Source organism: Doryrhamphus excisus, chromosome 23 (assembly GCF_030265055.1).
Source record: "Doryrhamphus excisus isolate RoL2022-K1 chromosome 23, RoL_Dexc_1.0, whole genome shotgun sequence".
Classification (NCBI taxonomy): Eukaryota; Metazoa; Chordata; class Actinopteri; order Syngnathiformes; family Syngnathidae; genus Doryrhamphus; species Doryrhamphus excisus.
The window spans coordinates 3,780,530-3,798,736 of NC_080488.1; the positions used below are offsets into that span (position 1 = coordinate 3,780,530).

At 38.6% G+C, this 18,207-nt stretch overlaps 1 protein-coding gene across 2 annotated transcripts in view; it reads right to left on the reverse strand.

The window, feature by feature from the left end:
* The window catches only part of atp7a (ATPase copper transporting alpha), a 20,264-nt gene extending 2,646 nt beyond the window's left edge, over positions 1-17,618 (reverse strand). Inside the window, exons 1-22 of one of the 2 annotated variants that reach the window (XM_058063141.1) lie at positions 17,373-17,618; positions 15,953-16,077; positions 14,597-15,101; positions 12,574-13,329; positions 12,255-12,470; positions 12,012-12,175; positions 11,751-11,912; positions 11,531-11,607; positions 9,485-9,707; positions 9,185-9,418; positions 8,999-9,090; positions 8,060-8,187; positions 7,812-7,966; positions 7,592-7,726; positions 6,332-6,526; positions 4,128-4,310; positions 3,849-4,062; positions 3,632-3,778; positions 2,675-2,817; positions 2,398-2,601; positions 2,206-2,323; positions 35-137 (exon numbers count right to left, since the gene is read on the reverse strand). In XM_058063141.1, coding sequence (XP_057919124.1) covers positions 35-137; positions 2,206-2,323; positions 2,398-2,601; positions 2,675-2,817; positions 3,632-3,778; positions 3,849-4,062; positions 4,128-4,310; positions 6,332-6,526; positions 7,592-7,726; positions 7,812-7,966; positions 8,060-8,187; positions 8,999-9,090; positions 9,185-9,418; positions 9,485-9,707; positions 11,531-11,607; positions 11,751-11,912; positions 12,012-12,175; positions 12,255-12,470; positions 12,574-13,329; positions 14,597-15,101; positions 15,953-16,072 — 4,274 coding nt within the window. In that variant the 5' untranslated portion in view covers positions 16,073-16,077; positions 17,373-17,618. Of the gene's footprint in view, positions 1-34; positions 138-2,205; positions 2,324-2,397; positions 2,602-2,674; positions 2,818-3,631; positions 3,779-3,848; positions 4,063-4,127; positions 4,311-6,331; positions 6,527-7,591; positions 7,727-7,811; positions 7,967-8,059; positions 8,188-8,998; positions 9,091-9,184; positions 9,419-9,484; positions 9,708-11,530; positions 11,608-11,750; positions 11,913-12,011; positions 12,176-12,254; positions 12,471-12,573; positions 13,330-14,596; positions 15,102-15,952; positions 16,078-17,366 lie in introns of both variants that reach the window. The other variant, XM_058063140.1, reaches the window with a different exon arrangement.
* Positions 17,619-18,207: the final 589 nt, after the last annotated feature.

An 18,207-nucleotide genomic window follows, 5' to 3' on the forward strand; every position in this document is an offset into this window, starting at 1 on the left:
AAGAATGTATTCATATCAAAAAAGGGCTGATTACCATTTCAGAAGAAGGGAGGACAAAACCACAGAGACAGAAGACAACGCCATGGCAGCAGAGCCCATCCACGGCTGTAACACCAGACCAATAGGAAGGAACACACCTGAGGACACACGAGTTCCAACGTAACACATCTTCATGAAGATTATGAACTGACAAAAATAAGTAAGACACTTGCAAAATTGCAGAGTTAAATATGGTTGAAAAAAATATTTTGCAGATTCAAAGTACTTTTAGTACAAACACGGTACTCTGCATTGTATAAATACATACTGTGTGAACAAGATAAATAGTACAAATGACCCATATCTGCACCCTCAAGGGTCACGAAAATTAAATGTAGCTGCAATGTTTTAGTCATTCCCAATAGTTGGATGGATGGATGGATGGTAGATAGATGGATGGATAGATGGATAGATACTAAATGGATAGATACTAGATAGATACTAGATAGATAGATACTAGATAGATACTAGATAGATAGATACTAGATAGATACTAGATAGATACTAGATAGATAGATACTAGATAGATACTAGATAGATAGATACTAGATAGATACTAGATAGATAGATAGATAGATAGATACTAGATAGATAGATACTAGATAGATACTAGATAGATACTAGATAGATAGATACTAGATAGATAGATAGATAGATACTACATAGATATATAGATACTAGATAGATACTAGATAGATAGATACTAGATAGATAGATAGATAGATACTACATAGATATATAGATACTAGATAGATAGATACTAGATAGATACTAGATAGATAGATAGATAGATAGATAGATAGATAGATAGATAGATAGATAGATAGATAGATAGATAGATACTACATAGATATATAGATACTAGATAGATAGATACTAGATAGATACTAGATAGATAGATACTAGATAGATACTAGATAGGTAGATACTAGATAGATACTAGATAGATATACTATAGATACTAGATAGATACTAGATAGGTAGATACTAGATAGATACTAGATAGATATACTATAGATACTAGATAGATACTAGATAGATACTAGATAGGTAGATACTAGATAGATACACTATAGATACTAGATAGATACTAGATATATAGATACAAGATAGATACTAGAAAGATATATAGATACTAGATAGATAGATACTAGATAGATAGATACTAGATAGATACTAGATAGATAGATAGATAGATACTACATAGATATATAGATACTAGATAGATAGATACTAGATAGATACTAGATAGATACTAGATAGGTAGATACTAGATAGATACTAGATAGATATACTATAGATACTAGATAGATACTAGATATATAGATACAAGATAGATACTAGAAAGATATATAGATACTAGATAGATACTAGATAGATAGATACTAGATAGATACTAGATAGATACTAGATAGATACTAGATAGATACTAGATAGATAGATACTAGATAGATAGATACTAGATATATAGATACTAGATAGATAGATAGATACTAGATAGAAACTAGATAGATAGATAGATAGATACTAGATAGATAGATACTAGATATATAGATACTAGATAGATAGATAGATACTAGATAGAAACTAGATAGATAGATAGATAGATAGATACTAGATAGATAGATACTAGATAGATAGATAGATAGATAGATGTGGACTGATGTAATAATAATGTGGTGAATAAATAGATGACATCAAATATGAACAACAATGTACATCGTAAACAGTAAATTGCACAAATAATTTAAATAAATTTAAACAAATTTTGAATAAATAATAATAATTTAAAGTTTGAGCCATAACTGCATCGATACTCACATAAAGCTTATTATATTACAGTAATCCCTCGTTTATTGGTTAATTTTAAAGTAGGATTCCTTATTTATATATCAAATATTTTTGTATTTAGAGCATACTACAGACCTGCTACATATGGTTTTTAATATGGTTAGAGCCCTTTAGACATACAATAACACCCCTATAGTCTTTTTGGGTTCATCAACAAGGGTTTTAATGATAGTACCTGATTATATTATTATAATGGAGGTATAGAGATGTTGGTGTTCTATTCTTTATTCTTGATCACTTACAACTTCTTTCTCACAATTTGTATTTTTTTTTAATGTACCCTTTGGAATCCTAGATACCATCAAGGTCATGTACCTGCAGCGATGGGAATGCCAACCAGGTTGTAGATGAGTGCAAAGACAAAGTTGATCCTGATCCTCTTGACCGTCTTTTTAGAAAGGTCAATGCTGCTGACGACATCCAGGAGGTCATTCTGTCACACAAACATAACACGAGCTATGAATAAAAAAAAACAGGAAATATGAGAACTAAAAAAAATGTTCGCACCCTGATCAACACCACATCTGCTGCCTCAATCGCCACATCTGTTCCGGTTCCTATGGCGATGCCCACGTCGGCCATTGCCAGAGCCGGAGAGTCGTTGATGCCGTCTCCCACCATGGCAACCCTCTTTCCCGCCTGCTGGAGCTGCTCCACTTTGGCCACCTTGTGGGAGGGCAGCACCTCCGCAAACACCTTCCTGATGCCCACCTGACAGGAAGGGGAAATCACACAAGTGACGTCAATGGTGGGTTCTCAATGTTGGGTCAGATTGTTGGCTCACCTGTGCCGCAATGGCCCGTGCGGTCTTGCTGTTGTCTCCCGTCATCAGAACCACTTCCAGGCCCATGTTGGTAAGAGTCTGGACTGCTAGCTCAGCTTCTGGTTTTACGGTGTCTGCTATGGCGACCATGGCACACAGAAGATCTAAAAAGGAAGTGTAATATTTTTTTTTTAATCCATTAAAGATAAGCAAGTTTATATTTTATACAGGCGGCACGGTGGTCTAGGGGTTAGCGCACAGACCTCACAGCTAAGAGACCAGGGTTCAATTCCACCCTCGGGCATCTCTGTGTGGAGTTTGCATGTTCTCCCCGTGCATGCGTGGGTTTTCTCCGGGTACTCCGGTTTCCTCCCACATTCCAAAAACATGCTAGGTTAATTAGCGACTCCAAATTGTCCATAGGTATGAATGTGAGTGTGAATGGTTGTTTGTCTATATGTGCCCTGTGATTGGCTGGCCACCAGTCCGGGGTGTATCCCGCCTCTCGCCTCAAGACAGCTGGGATAGGCTCCAGCACGACCCTCATGAGAGTAAGCAGTAGAAAATGAATGAATTGAGTTCTCCTCCTATTTTGTGTGGAAGTGGTAACTTTTTGGCTTCTTATTTTGTCTTTCCCCACCCTCGGCCATCTCTGTGTGGAGTTTGCATGTTCTCCCCGTGCATGCGTGGGTTTTCTCCGGGTACTCCGGTTTCCTCCCACATTCCAAAAACATGCTAGGTTAATTGGCTACTCCAAATTGTCCATAGGTATGAATGTGAGTGTGAATGGTTGTTTGTCTATATGTGCCATGTGATTGGCTGGCCACCAGTCCAGGGTGTACCCCGCCCGAAGACAGCTGGGATAGGCTCCAGCACCCCCGCGACCCTTGTGAGGAAAAAGCGGTAGAATAATAGTAATAATAATAATAATAATTATTATTATTATTATTATAATAATATAATATTTTATACACTCACTGTCTATGGCGACTAGGACCGCTGTGCGTCCTCTGCGCTCATGCTCTGTCATGGCGTCATCAATATCGGGTCGGACTTGTAGACCATTCCTGCTCATCCACTCTCGATTTCCAATTAGAACGACGTAGCTTGCAGTCTGCACAATACCTACACATACAAAACACTTGAGTAACGTCACAAAAACAAGCAGATATCAAGTATTAATATCATGGCGTACTAAGTGGCTGTGGGTCCATAATAAGAGGATGGGCGCTGGTCGAAGTGCAGGTATCGCTGATCTGAACAAGGACGCTGTTGCGCTGGTTGTTATCCTCGCTGTCGCTATCCGTGTGCTTTGATAGCATCTCCGTGTTGCTGACCTGACACCGAATGCCGCAACCCGGCACAGCTTGGAAGTCTGTGCATGTTCCAAGCGACTCTGTGGCGAGTTCCTGCATAGTACAGTATTGTCATATACACAAATGTTCTGTAGAACATATACACTCTGGAAATTTACCTGTTTGCAGTACTTGGTGATAGCCGCTCCCAGAGGATGCTCACTGTTGTTCTCAGCCGTCCCCACGATGGCGAGCAGCCGAGAGCGAGGCATTTTGTTGCCTTCCACGACTATCTTGACCTGGATCACTTTTGGAGCGCCATAGGTAATGGTTCCCGTCTTATCAAACACTACTGACTGGACCTGTGCAGGGATGGCTGCTTTTAGTCACCACATTGTATTTTCACCTAAGTTAAGTCTGTTTGAAAAAAAGCTAATTAACCCTTAGATGCATAAGTGGGTCAAAAATGACCCGGTCAGGTGGTTTTCTTGAAATATCTTCATAATGAATTTTTTTTATTATTTCATATTCCAGGTATTCCTCAAAAAACATGTTTTTGATATCATGCCATTCACATTTTTAACTTATCTTTTATACATTTTAAGAAATTTTAGTTTTTGTGTTACTACCCCAACCTTCCATAAGTGGGTCAAAAATGACCCGTTCAGGTTGTTTTCTTGAAATATCTTTGTAATTAATTTTTGTTATCATTTCATATTCCAGGTATTCCTCAAAAACATGTTTTTGATATCATGCCATTCACATTTTTAACTTACCTTTTATACATTTTAAGAAATTTTTGTTTTTGTGTTACTACCCCAACCTTCCATAAGTGGGTCAAAAATGACCCAGTCAGGTTGTTTACTTGACATATCTTCATAATGAAAAAAAATGTATCATTTCATATTCCAGTATTCCTCAAAAAACATGTTTTTGATATCATGTCGTTCACATTTTTAACTTACCTTTTATACATTTTAAGAAATTTTTGTTTTTCTGTTACTACCCCAACCTTCCATAAGTGGGTCAAAAATGAGCCGGTCAGGTTGTTTTCTTGAAATATTTTCGTAATTAAATTTCATATTCCAGGTATTCCTAAAAAAAACAAGTTTTTGAAATCATGCCATTGACATTTTTAACTTACCTTTTAAGATTTTTTTGTTTTTGTGTTACTACCCCAACCTTCCATAAGTGAGTCAAAAATGACCCGGTCAGGTTGTTTTCTTGAAATATTTTCGTAATGAACATTTTTTTATCATTTCATATTCCAGGTATTCCTCAAAAAACATGTTTTTGATATCATGCCATTCACATTTTAACTTATCTTTTATACATTTTAAGAAATTTTAGTTTTTGTGTTACTACCCCAACCTTCCATAAGTGGGTCAAAAATGACCCAGTCAGGTTGTTTTCTTGAAATATCTTCATAATGAAAAAAAATGTATCATTTCATATTCCAGGTATTCCCTCAAAAAACATGTTTTTGATATCATGCCATTCACATTTTTAACTTACCTTTTATACATTTTCAGAAATTTTTGTTTTTGTGTTACGACCCCAACCTTCCATAAGTGGGTCAAAAATTACCCGGTCAGGTTGTTTTCTTGAAATATCTTTGGAATATGAATTTTTTTATTTCATATTCCAGGTATTCCTCAAAAAACATGATTTTGATATCATGCCATTACATTTTTAACTTACCTTTTATACATTTTAAGAAATTTTAGTTTTTGTGTTACTACCCCAACCTTCCAAAAGTGGGTCAAAAATGACCCGGTCAGGTTGTTTTCTTGATATATCTTCGAAATTAAAATTTTGTATCATTTCATATTCCAGGTATTCCTCAAAAAACAAGTTTTTGAAATCATGCCGTTCACATTTTTACCTTACCTTTTAAAAATTTTTTGTTTTTGTGTTACTACCCCAACCTTCCATAAGTGGGTCAAAAATGACCCGGTCAGGTTGTTTTCTTGAAATATTTTCGTAATCAACATTTTTTATCATTTCATATTCCAGGTATTCCTTAAAAACATGTTTTTGATATCATGCCATTCACATTTTTAACTTACCTTTTATACATTTTAAGAAATTTTAGTTTTTGTGTTACTACCCCAACCTTCCATAAGTGGGTCAAAAATGACCTGCATGCATTTTCTATGGAATCCAATAGGAACGTTTGATTCTTATCAACTCCTAAATATAATACTAAATATCATACAAGTTATTATTCCTAACCAAAACGGCAAAATTGTCATAAAAAGGCATTGATTCTAGTATGGGTCATTTTTGACCCACTTATGGAAGAGTGTAGGGTCCAGTCACTCATGCATTTAAGGGTTAAGTGCCTTAATACTATACAGCACCGGAGTTGTTATTGACATACCTTATGTGCCATCTCCAGAGGTTCCCCTCCTTTTATCAGGATGCCATTCTGAGCTCCAACCCCAGTGCCCACCATTACGGCCGTCGGGGTTGCAAGGCCGAGGGAACAAGGGCAGGCGATGCATAAGACAGTAATGGAAGCCTGGAAGGCAAAACGAATCACCGCCTCTGCCCTGGAGATGCTCTTGTCGTAACCCTGCAAGGAGAAATTGTTTTTTTTTTCATAGTTAAACTACAAACATTTTCACCTTTACTGTCTTTAGTAATGCTAAAGAGCAGGAAATGAAACAATATAAGAAGATTCAATTGAACAGTGATGTTTACTCCTTATCAGCAGAGAGTACCCAATGTATTTTAATGGTAAGGCTAATGCAGTTTCATAATAATATCTAATATTATTTCTATTTCAATCACATTTTCATCGTGAGGCCTCATCAACAAGGCCCGAACCCCCCCCCCTCCCGACACTCCTCACACCCCACCTCTGCCTCATTGTGCCTCTTTGATACTCACTATATGCGTTACATTAACGCTAAGTTTGGACTCTTAGGAAAAACAATCAGACTGCACTTCCGAAATAACAAACAAAAAAATACACTGTTTACATATATTTATACTGTTTATTATGTAAATTTTGTATTTCCATTTTTTTTTAAATAGATGTATCTGCACCGACTTCATCAAAACAAATTCCGAGTATGTGTTTGATTATACAGTAAACCTCGGATATATCGGATTCAATTGTTCCCACTGGTTTTGTCCGATATAAGCGAAATCCGTTATATGCGTATACCGGAAAATGTCCGTTTTACGCATATATCGGATTTATATCCGGTATATGCGTAAATCGGATTTTATCCGTTATAAAAAGGCACTTCCTTGACTATGTTTCCAATGTACTTGGACACGCAGGCAACGCTGCAAATGACGTCGTATAGCGGCCTGTCACGATTCGGCGAATCGGAGCGCCACGATGCGGCCATCCGATATATGCGAGGGAAATTTAATGGAAATGCATTGGAACGGGACTGGAGATTTTGTCCGAAATAGGCGAAATCCGTTATAAAAAATTCGATATATGCAATGAATTTTTATTGGAAATGCATTACAGAAAAATCGGTTCTTTTTTTATCTGTCCGTTGTGAGCGAATTTCCGATATATCCGAGGTTTACTGTACCTGGCAATAATCAATTTCTGATTCTGATCACTTCTGTACACAAATAAGTAACATGTTATAATTAAACTCGCAATAATACTCACTGGAAAGTACTTTTCCACAAGAGGGAAATCCAGGAACCCAATTACAATCCAGGAAATCAATGTCAGGACTGACACCCCGACGATGAAGGGTACAAAGTAGCCACTGATCTTATCCGCATACTGCTGAATGGGAGCCTAAAAACAAAATGGAGAATTGAGAATAAAATAAACCACAAGCAAGAAGCAACATAAACGCTGAATCCAGATTCCCATGACGCACCTTTGAGGTTTGAGCCTCTTCAACAAGTTTGACAATCTGTGACAGCGTGGTGTCCATGCCAACATGTGTCGCGCTGACCAACAGGGAGCCGTTCTGGTTAATGGAGCCCGCAATCACAAAACTCCCAGGTTTCTTAGTCACAGGCATGGCTTCACCTGAGGTTCCAAAGCACCAATGACTTTCTCGTTAAGTTTTCAAGCTCCAAAAAAAAAAAAAAATTACATGGATTTTTTTCGAGTATCACCAACCTGTAATGAGAGACTCATCCGCCATGGAATGCCCTTCAATAACTCTTCCATCGACGGGAAACTTTCCTCCGGGAACTACTTTTACCACATCTCCTCTCTGCACCAGTTCAACATCTACCTGCTCCTCACTGCAACAAGACGCATGGAACACGTGTGTACGTCACATGATTTGTGGGGAATCTACATATCAGCTTTTCATTCATTCATTCATTTTCTACCGCTTTTTCCTCACGAGGGTCGCGGGGGGTGCTGGAGCCTATCCCAGCTGTCTTCGGGCGTAAGGCGGGGTACACCCTGGACTGGTCGCCAGGTTGCCAATCACAGGGCACATATAGACAAACAACCATTCACACTCACATTCATACCTATGGACAATTTGGAGTCGCTAATTAACCTAGCATGTTTTTGGAATGTGGGAGGAAACCGGAGTACCCGGAGAAAACCCACGCATGCACGGGGAGAACATGCAAACTCCACACAGAGATGGCCGAGGGTGGGGGAAAGACAAAATAAGAAGCCAAAAAGTTACCACTTCCACACAAAATAGGAGGAGAACTCATTCATTCATTTTCTACTGCTTATTCTTACGAGGGTTGCGGGGGGTGCTGGAGCCTATCCCAGCTGTCTTTGGGCGAGAGGCGGGGTACAGGGCCAATGACAGGGCACATATAGACAAACAACCATTCACACTCACATTCATACCTATGGACAATTTGGAGTCGCTAATTAACCTAGCATGTTTTTGGAATGTGGGAGGAAACCGGAGTACCCGGAGAAAACCCACGCATGCACGGGGAGAACATGCAAACTCCACACAGAGAGGGTGGGATTGAACCCTGGTCTCCTATCTGTGAGGTCCGCGTGCTAACCCCTAGACCACCGTGCCGCCCTACATATCAGCTATACTAAGATAAATTCATGATATGCTTAATGCTGTACCTTAAAATGGAGGAGTTGCTACCGAGTGAAACCACTGTGGCTTCAGTAGCTTGGAGAGACATCAGCTTGGATAACGCCTCAGATGTTTTGCTCTGAAAAAAAAAAAAAAAAAAAAAATACAAATCCACGTTACTAAGTCATAGTATTTTAACATAGTACTTTGAATGTCTTATCATGAAGTCGAACCTTAGCTATCTGTTCCAACCAGCGTCCCAATGAGATGAAGACAAAGAGCATAGGTGGCGTGTCAAAGAAGGTGATGGGGTTGACTTTTGCTTTCTCCACCATGGCCACTATGAGTACGATTAAGGAATATGTGAAGGCGATGGAGGTCGCCAGTACTATAAGTACATCCATGTTGGCAGATCTGTGCTTCACTGCTTTGTAGGCTTGAATGTAGAAGTAGCGACCGCCGATAAACTGAAAAGAGACCACGCTATTATGAGAAATGCCACGGTTCCACATGCAGTTAAGCGACTGACTTACCTGCACGGGGACACAGAAGAGGAAAGACAGCAAGTTCATGACGGAGAGGCCCGGGAGAAGTTGTCTTTCCAGGAACATGGTAGAGTGGAAGAGGTTGCGGTCTTCAGCTGTGGTATTATGTTGGTGTGAAATGCTCATCTGGTGGTCCATGATGATCATGTACGTCATCATACCCATCACCGGCACACAGAATATGAGGCTCACCAGGAACGATTTCCTCCACCTCAGAGAACAGAGAGACTTGTGTTATTGAAAGTGAAAGTGTGGATGACGTCATGTTGTTGTGACATAGAAAATAGATGTGTTAATGTGTGGTTGCTTTTTAAGAAAGCTTTCATTGTATGATCATTGTATGATCACCTCGTACTTTGGTACGTGACAAAAAAAATAAAAAATTTTTTTTATAAAAAATTATAAAAATATATAAAAAATTATAAAAATTTATACAAATTTATAAAATAAAATTAAATTTTTTTAAAATTATATTAGAAAGGCAGAAAGTGAACAAATGTAACAGTTACTGATTGTAAAAGTAGGATAAAAGTAGTGGGATTCAATAAGCTTTGCTTCTTCCTACTCCTTTTGGACAACAGGAACTCATTCATTCATTCATTTTCTACCGCTTCTCCTCACGAGGGTCGCGGGGGTGCTGGAGCCTATCCCAGCAGTCTTCGGGCGAGAGGCAGGGTACACTCTGGACTGGTGGCCAGCCAATCACAGGCCGTTACAAGCAATCCCTCGTTTGTTGATGTTGCTGTTGTTTTGTAGTATAGGAAACCTTTTTACGAGCTTCTAAATACATTATTTGACATTATGAGAGCCCTCTAAACATATTCTAGCACCCCTATAGTCACATTTACATTCATTCATTCATTTTCTACCGCTTATCCTCACAAGGGTTGCGGAGGGGGGTGCTGGAGCCTATCCCAGCTGTCTTCGGGTGAGAGGCGGGGTACACCCTAGACTGGTGGCCAGCCAATCACAGGGCACGTATAGACACACAACCATTCACCAAGTAGGATTCCTTATTCATAAACGGAATTAATTTTTTTATAGTATAGAAAACCTGTTTATGAGCTTCTAAATACATTATGAGAGCCCTGTAAACATGTTCTAGCACCCCTATAGTTACATTTACATTCTTCATTCATTTTCTACTGGTTATCCTCACGAGGGTCAGGGTCGTAGGGGTGCTGGAGCCTATCCCAGTTATCTTCAGGCGAGAGGCGGGGTACACCCTGGACTGGTGGCCAGCCAATCACAGGGCACATATAGACAAACAACCATTCACACTCACATTCATACCTATGGACAATTTGGAGTCGCTAATTAACCTAGCATGTTTTTGGAATGTGGGAGGAAACCGGAGTACACGGAGAAAACCCCGCATGCACGGGGAGAACATGCAAACTCCACACAGAGATGGTCGGGTGGGATTGAACTCGGGTGTCCTAGCTGTGAGGCCTGCGCGCTAACCACTCGTCCACTGTGCAGCCCTGATTATTTGTTAATTCATTCATTTTCTACCACTTATCTTCACGGGGGTCACGGTGCTGGAGCCTATCCCAGCTGTCTTTCGGCGAGAGGTGGGGTACACCCTGGACTGGTGGCCAGCCAATCACAGGGCACATATAGACAAACAACCATTCACACTCACATTCATACCTATGGACAATTTGGAGTCGCTAATTAACCTAGCATGTTTTTGGAATGTGGGAGGAAACCGGAGTACACGGAGAAAACCCACGCATGCACGGAGAGAACATGCAAACTCCACACAAAACATGGCCAAGGTTGGGATTGAACTCGGGTCTCCTAGCTGTGAGGTCTGCGCGCTAACCACTTGACCTCTATGCAGCCGACATGTGGAACTGTGAACTGATTATGTGATGCATTCAATTGTATTCTGATGTATGTTCAAATGAAATTAAACCATTACCATTAATTCTCAATAAAGCAAATTGTTAACAGAAAAAGTTTGTTGTTGTTTTTTCTCATGACTAGATGCATGCGGATTGTTAAAATCCAAATCCTAATCCTTCTCACTGTCGTATCTCTTTGCTGTGGTCCAAGTGGCTGGCGGCACGGTCCCTCTTCACCAAAGATGCTTCAAAACCCATATTCTACAAACATCAGAGACAATATCAAATGAATATGAATGTGTTGAAATACTATTTATGATACTTTAACATCAACATGCCACTAACAATGTTGTTGAGTAGTACTAAATAAATTGTTTATTAGGAAGCAAGGAAGTGTGTTGTACCTCAATCTGCTTGATGATGTCTCTTGGTCCTATCACTTCAGAGTCGTACTTAACGTGTGCTTTGTTGGTCGCTAAGGCCACAGAGGCATATATGATCCCATTTTCTTTCATGAGGGTGGACTCAATTTTGTGGACACAAGAGGCACACGTCATTCCCCTGACCTGACAGGAAGTGAGGAAGAGGAATCAAGAGACAAAAGACGGCACTTCAGCTTCTCAAGAAGACTTCAGGTCTTTAGGAAATTTGTATAGTTTACTCACCACTAATTCTAGGTTCCCATCTGAACCTTCATAGTTCTCCATAACCGAAGCGGAGAAGCCGAGCTCTTTGACACACTCGGCGATCTTCATCGGGTCGATCGTTTCCGGGTTATACCGCACCTCAGCCTTGCTCGCCATTAGTGCTACCAGTACGGAAAATATACCTGAAAATGTGCAATATTTTCTATTTCAGTGACTCCAATTGAGAGAATATAACATTTTTTAGCCAAAACGCTAACTCACCCGGTTCATTTTTGAGGTTTCGTTCAATATTTGCCACACAGGACGCACAAGTCATGCCTCGGATCTGGATGAAACACTTGGAATGTTTGTCTCGCTTGTTCGTTTGGTGTTCCAGTGGCGTCTCTTTAAGGAGGTCGATGTCCTTATCTTTAATAGGCGCTACACTGGAAGGCTTGAGGACACTGGGACCCGATACAGGTAGCAGAGAATTGGTCTCTGTGGAATAGAGTCACCATAATGGTAGCAAACAGAAATATGATATTTGTCATTATTGTGATTATACAATGCAAAATTTTCATTACAATGCAGAAGCTCTCACCAGGTAAAAAGGCATCAAAGCCCATGTCTTCTACGGCATCCCTCAGCTCTTCTGAGCTTGTCAGGAGGGGGTCGTATTCAAAGACGCCCTGATGATCAGCCAGTGAGACCTTCACTGACATCACACCTTTCCTTTGAGACATCATTCCTTCGATGGACTGGACACAGGAATTGCATGTCATGCCTTCAATGCGTATATTCGCCGTGGATGCAAGAGGTTGGCTGAAGCAAGGCTGGGATACAGCAGGTTTGGCTTGGAACGCTCCAAACGTCTGAGTTGATGATAACGTAAGCGGAGACGAGGCAGAAGAGTCCCAAAGTTGAGTCTTGAAGTTTCCCGGAGGAAGGGATTCAATTGCTTGCCGCAGCTGAAGCACTGTGACTCTTAAGGGGTCGTAGCAAATGGAGGCTTTCTCCTCCTCCAGAGAGACGTCTACAGATGATACACCAGGCAACGTGGAGATGTTGTCTTGGATATTGACCACACATGATCGACAGTGCATGCCTTTCACCGCAAGCGTGACGAGCACGGTGTCAATGAAGATTTCGGTCTCCGATGAAATCTCTGACGGGGAAGAAGGGCTGGGTTTTCGAGTATGAACAAAACGTTCAACTTCACTGAGGGATAGCTGCAGGGGGCGTGGTTTGGACTTGACACAAGCCTTAAAGCCGGCTAAAGAAATCTGGTTGATGATGGTCTGGACACTGATGAGGTAAGGCAGGTACACTATTGTTGCTTCCTGAGACTCCAAAGTGACTGAATGGAAAAACAAAAATACACACAGTTGAATTGGACGATACAAGAACCATTTCACACAGATTATACTGTTCCTATAACAATATAATAGTTCACAGTGTTATAGAACCGCATCATACTATGGGGGTAATAACTATAAAAGCAATCTTCACTCGCTAAATGTACTGCAAAAAAGGTCAGTAAGGATAATTCATAATACCGCCTACAGAGAACATACTAACTCCTTATTTCTAAAATGACAAATACTTCAACTTGCTGATATAGTTCATCTTCAAACAGCTAAAATAATGCATAAGGCTAAAAATAACCAATTAGCTAAAAATGTCATCCAATACTTCTCTACAAGAGAGGAGAAATATGATCTCAGGGAAGAAGTACATTTGAAACACTTCTATGCTAGGACTATGTTAAAAAGCCATAGCATTTCAATTAAATTTAATAAAATAAAATAATAAATACATAAAAATAATTAAATTTAAAAATTAGAAATAACCTTTATTAAAAATTAAAATTAAAATTAAAATTAAAATTAAAATTAAAATTAAAATTAAAATTAAAATTAAAATTAAAATTAAAATTAAAATTAAAATTAAAATTAAAATTAAAATTAAAATTAAAATTGGAAAGCAGGAAGTGAACAAATGTAAGTTACTGATTGTAAAAGTACCAGATGGAGAGGTTAAAATTAAAATTAAAATTAAAATTAAAATTAAAATTAAAATTAAAATTAAAATTAAAATTAAAATTAAAATTAAAATTAAAATTAAAATTAAAATTAAAATTAAAATTAAAATTAAAATTAAAATAGGAAAGCAGGAAGTGAACAAATGTAACAGTTACTGATTGTAAAAGTACCAGATGGAGAGGTTAAAATTAAAATTGGAAAGCAGGAAGTGAACAAATGTAACAGTTACTGATTGTAAAAGTACCAGATGGAGAGGTTAAAATTTAAATTAAAAATAAAAATAAAAAAATATATTAGGAAAGCAGAAAGTGAACCAATGTAACAGTTACTGATTGTAAAAGTACCACATGGAGGGGTAGGATTTAATAAGCTTTGCTTCTTCCTACTCCTTTTGGACATGTGGAACTGTGAACTGATTATGTGATGCATTCAATTGCAATCTGATGCATGTTCAAATGAAATAAAACCATTACCATTACCATACTAACAAGTGTACCTACAATTTGATTCTCAAATAAAGCTAAATGTGAAAATCAAAATCTTAGGATTGACAGCATGCATTGAATCAGTCAAAGGCCTCACCTTTAATTTTTTCAATCCCTTTCAGTTTCCCAATCTTTCCCTCAATGGTGGTCGTACAGGAGTGACAGGTCATGCCTTGAATGCTCATCTTCACAAGCGCGGCTTTGCTTGCCGTGTTGTGAGACGGAGACACCGACGGGTCTTTTTGGACGGGGCTACCGAGTGTGGCGTTCTCGGATGACAATATGTCTGTGACAACTTCAGTGAGCTGCTGCTTGGATGTCAAAGATGACACAAACGTGACGATGACACCTTCTTCAGTTAGGCTCTCCTGAACATCTAGTACTCCTAGCATCTCAGACAGCTTCTCCAAAGCATCCTGTCGGGCTGCAGGTTCCAGTCCTGATGTGGGGATGAGCTGGTTGTCAGTGGAGACACATGTGGCTGAAGTGGATGCAGGTAAACTTGATTCGAAGCCCATGTCGTCAATGGCCTCCAACAAGGACATTGTGCTCTGTTGGCTGTCCTTGAAAATGACTGTGGCATTCTTCTGCTCTAAAGACACCTACAAAATAAAGGTATGTTTTATTTTTTCATTTCAAATTTCAAGTCAATTCATTTGATGTCGTCAAACTTTGGGGTTTCTCAACAGTGGCAGGTGAAAAATAATAACACAGGCGATAGAATGGGGTGCATGTTTTGACAAATTTTCCCCGTTTTGTGTGCAGCGGTTCACAAATAGAAGAGTTATGACTATCATGATTGTACGTTTACCACCAAACATGAACTCATCTTATCTATATTATGGCAGCAATATGAAAAAAAGACGATAAAATGGGTCCACATGCTTTTAACAACATGATGAGTTGTTCTCTTCCCTCACAAAGACGAAACATGTGACTGATCTGAAGGGATCACTTGACTCAGGCATGCCTTGCAAACCGTAGTGGGGGTTTAGCGCTGAGCGTTTCTGCCTCTTGGATTAGTTATTTGTTTTTCTTACAGGAGCGGTAAGGAACATCACGTCGATAGGTTGACCCCCCCCCCCCCCCCCCACACACACACACAGACTAAATTCTGTAAAGACACCCAAATGACATTTCCTGTGTGTGCGCCATATCGACCAACTGTCACAGTCCGACAAAGGGCAGAGATCCATCTCGGACATACAATTGCATTATGTTTGTAATTTAGTCCCAGCTTGAGGGCTAAATGCACAATAAACAAACAGTTTGCAGCAACAGAGATATACAGTACCCTGGTTTGAAGTCAAAGACAAAGACTACAAGAAACGGATTTTCAAAATAACTACGACATGTGATATGATTCCAAACAGGAAGCAAGTCAGCAAAAAGAAACTTCCTGGTAGCTGCCGTGAAACAACAGGGCATTCTTAAATAATAATAAAGTAATTACCTTTATGTGTATGACACCCTGGAGAGAACCAATGCGCTGTTCTATGGACCGGACACATGAGCCGCAAGTCATGCCCTCCACTCCAAGGGTGACCGAACACACGCCGACTTCCTGTGTCATGATTCCTAAGACAAAAGAACTTTTGTTAATAAAATCTTAAAGTCCATTATACACATTGGATGTAAAATGGGTGGATATTTCATGGAAAGGGGGTTCGAGTCAAGTCCACAGTTTCAGAGTTGTTAAAAATGATAAGCTACCAGGTGGGAACTTTGAATGGGGGACATATTTTATAATAGTAATGGTTTTATTTCATTTGAACATGCATCAGATTACAATTGAATGCATCACATAATCAGTTCACAGTTCCACATGTCCAAAAGGAGTAGGAAGAAGCAAAGCTTATTAAATCCTACCCCTTCATTTGGTACTTTTACAATCAGTAACTGTTACATTTGTTCACTTCCTGCTTTCCTAATATAGTTTAAATATTTTTTAAATTATTTTATACTGAAATGCTATGGCTTTTTAACGTAGTCCTAGCATATAAGTGTTTCAAATGTACTTCTTCCCTGAGATCATATTTCTCCTCTCTTGTAGAGAAGTATTGGATGACATTTTTAGCTAATTGGTTATTTTTAGCCTTATGCATTATTTTAGCTGTTTGAAGATGAACTATATCAGCAAGTTGAAGTAGTTGTCATTTTAGAAATAATAAATTTTACGCAAAATCTCAAGTATTTTCATTTTATCAGACTAAAATCCGAGTGAAAGTTTAAAAAAAAATGTAACTTGAGTCCACACCTCTAGTTTCTGCCTGCTCCTTTTCAGGCTTGTTGAATTGTGTAAGTGTAAACAAAAAGAACTGAGTATATATTACAACGGAAGAGAAGCAATGAACAAAATACAGGTAAATAATATAATTACACTTCAGAAAAAGACGAATTCATTATTACAAATGACGATAAAATCAATAGAGGTAATAATAATAAAAAAATAGTTTGAACTTAGTTAACAGAGTCTGCTTAGCTTATCATTTACCGTATTGATAATCTATTGAGGTACGTATTGTCACTACCCCTTGTGTAACATACAAACATGTGATGCTCTTAAATGTAGCCTTTAACGCATACTTAAAATAATATTAATATTCAACGGAAGCTACTATTATATCAAAAAGTTGGAGACAACAGAATGAAAATGACATATCATACATAAACATGCTAGCTAGCATGATTGCTAGCGTCGCTGTACGCTTCATTAGTCTGCTTGTTTCTAACTTGAAAAAAAACAATATGACTTCACAAATGTAACAAGTTACAACGAAAATGAGCTGATTCTTTACTAGAGATAACTGTCAGTTGAAGAAAGTTTCAGTAAAAAGTGAAAAAAATAAGAAAAGTAAAGCGCTCACCTTCACCTTAATAAAAGTATAGTGACAGCCAGCTACAGGCTAACAGCACGAGACACATTAGCTTCTTCGCGTCACCCTTCCTTGCTTAACGACACGTCGCGGCATCTTGTGAGCGGACCAGGAAGCAGAAATTCGGCCTTAAATAAGAGTGTCCTTTTCCAGATTATAAAACTCGGCTGCGAGAGTCTCTATTGTTTCCTTTTTGCATGCCGACGTGCCCGACCGCTGCCATGCTACGTCAGTCTCAATGGGCGGAACTGACCGAGAGAGATCCATGGCAACCATATTGTTGACTCACCCTGAATCTTGGCTCGCAGGCTGAAACGTACATAAACATAAACTTTCGAGTCCGCTTTTTTTAAAACTGCATTTATAAAGAGCTCAGATTTGTCTGTCTAAATCTGTATAGTGAGCATTCATAAATCATAATGATGATACTAATATCTTGTTGCGTATTAAGATGCCTATCAGACAGTATGATTGGCTATAATAAAAAGCCACACCAAAACATTGTATTAATTTGTGAGCAATACCTGCTGTTGAATTTATAATTTTATTAATGATGTTTACCTAAGACGGCCTATAATTGTTGCTCAAACGCTAAAACGAGTCATAATCCAACTTATTATTATGATTAAAATATAAATAAGCAACATAAATTTGATTTAGTGACACAGCATAAATCATACGCAAAGTAAGCTTCAAAATAAAAGCATGCCAATATTAACATCTAGCATACAACTGAAAGATCCTGAAGTTGGTAGTGATATTTTTTATTAGAAAACGAGGCATTTACTAATATTGTATAATATTATTGTATAATATTGTAATATTTATTAAA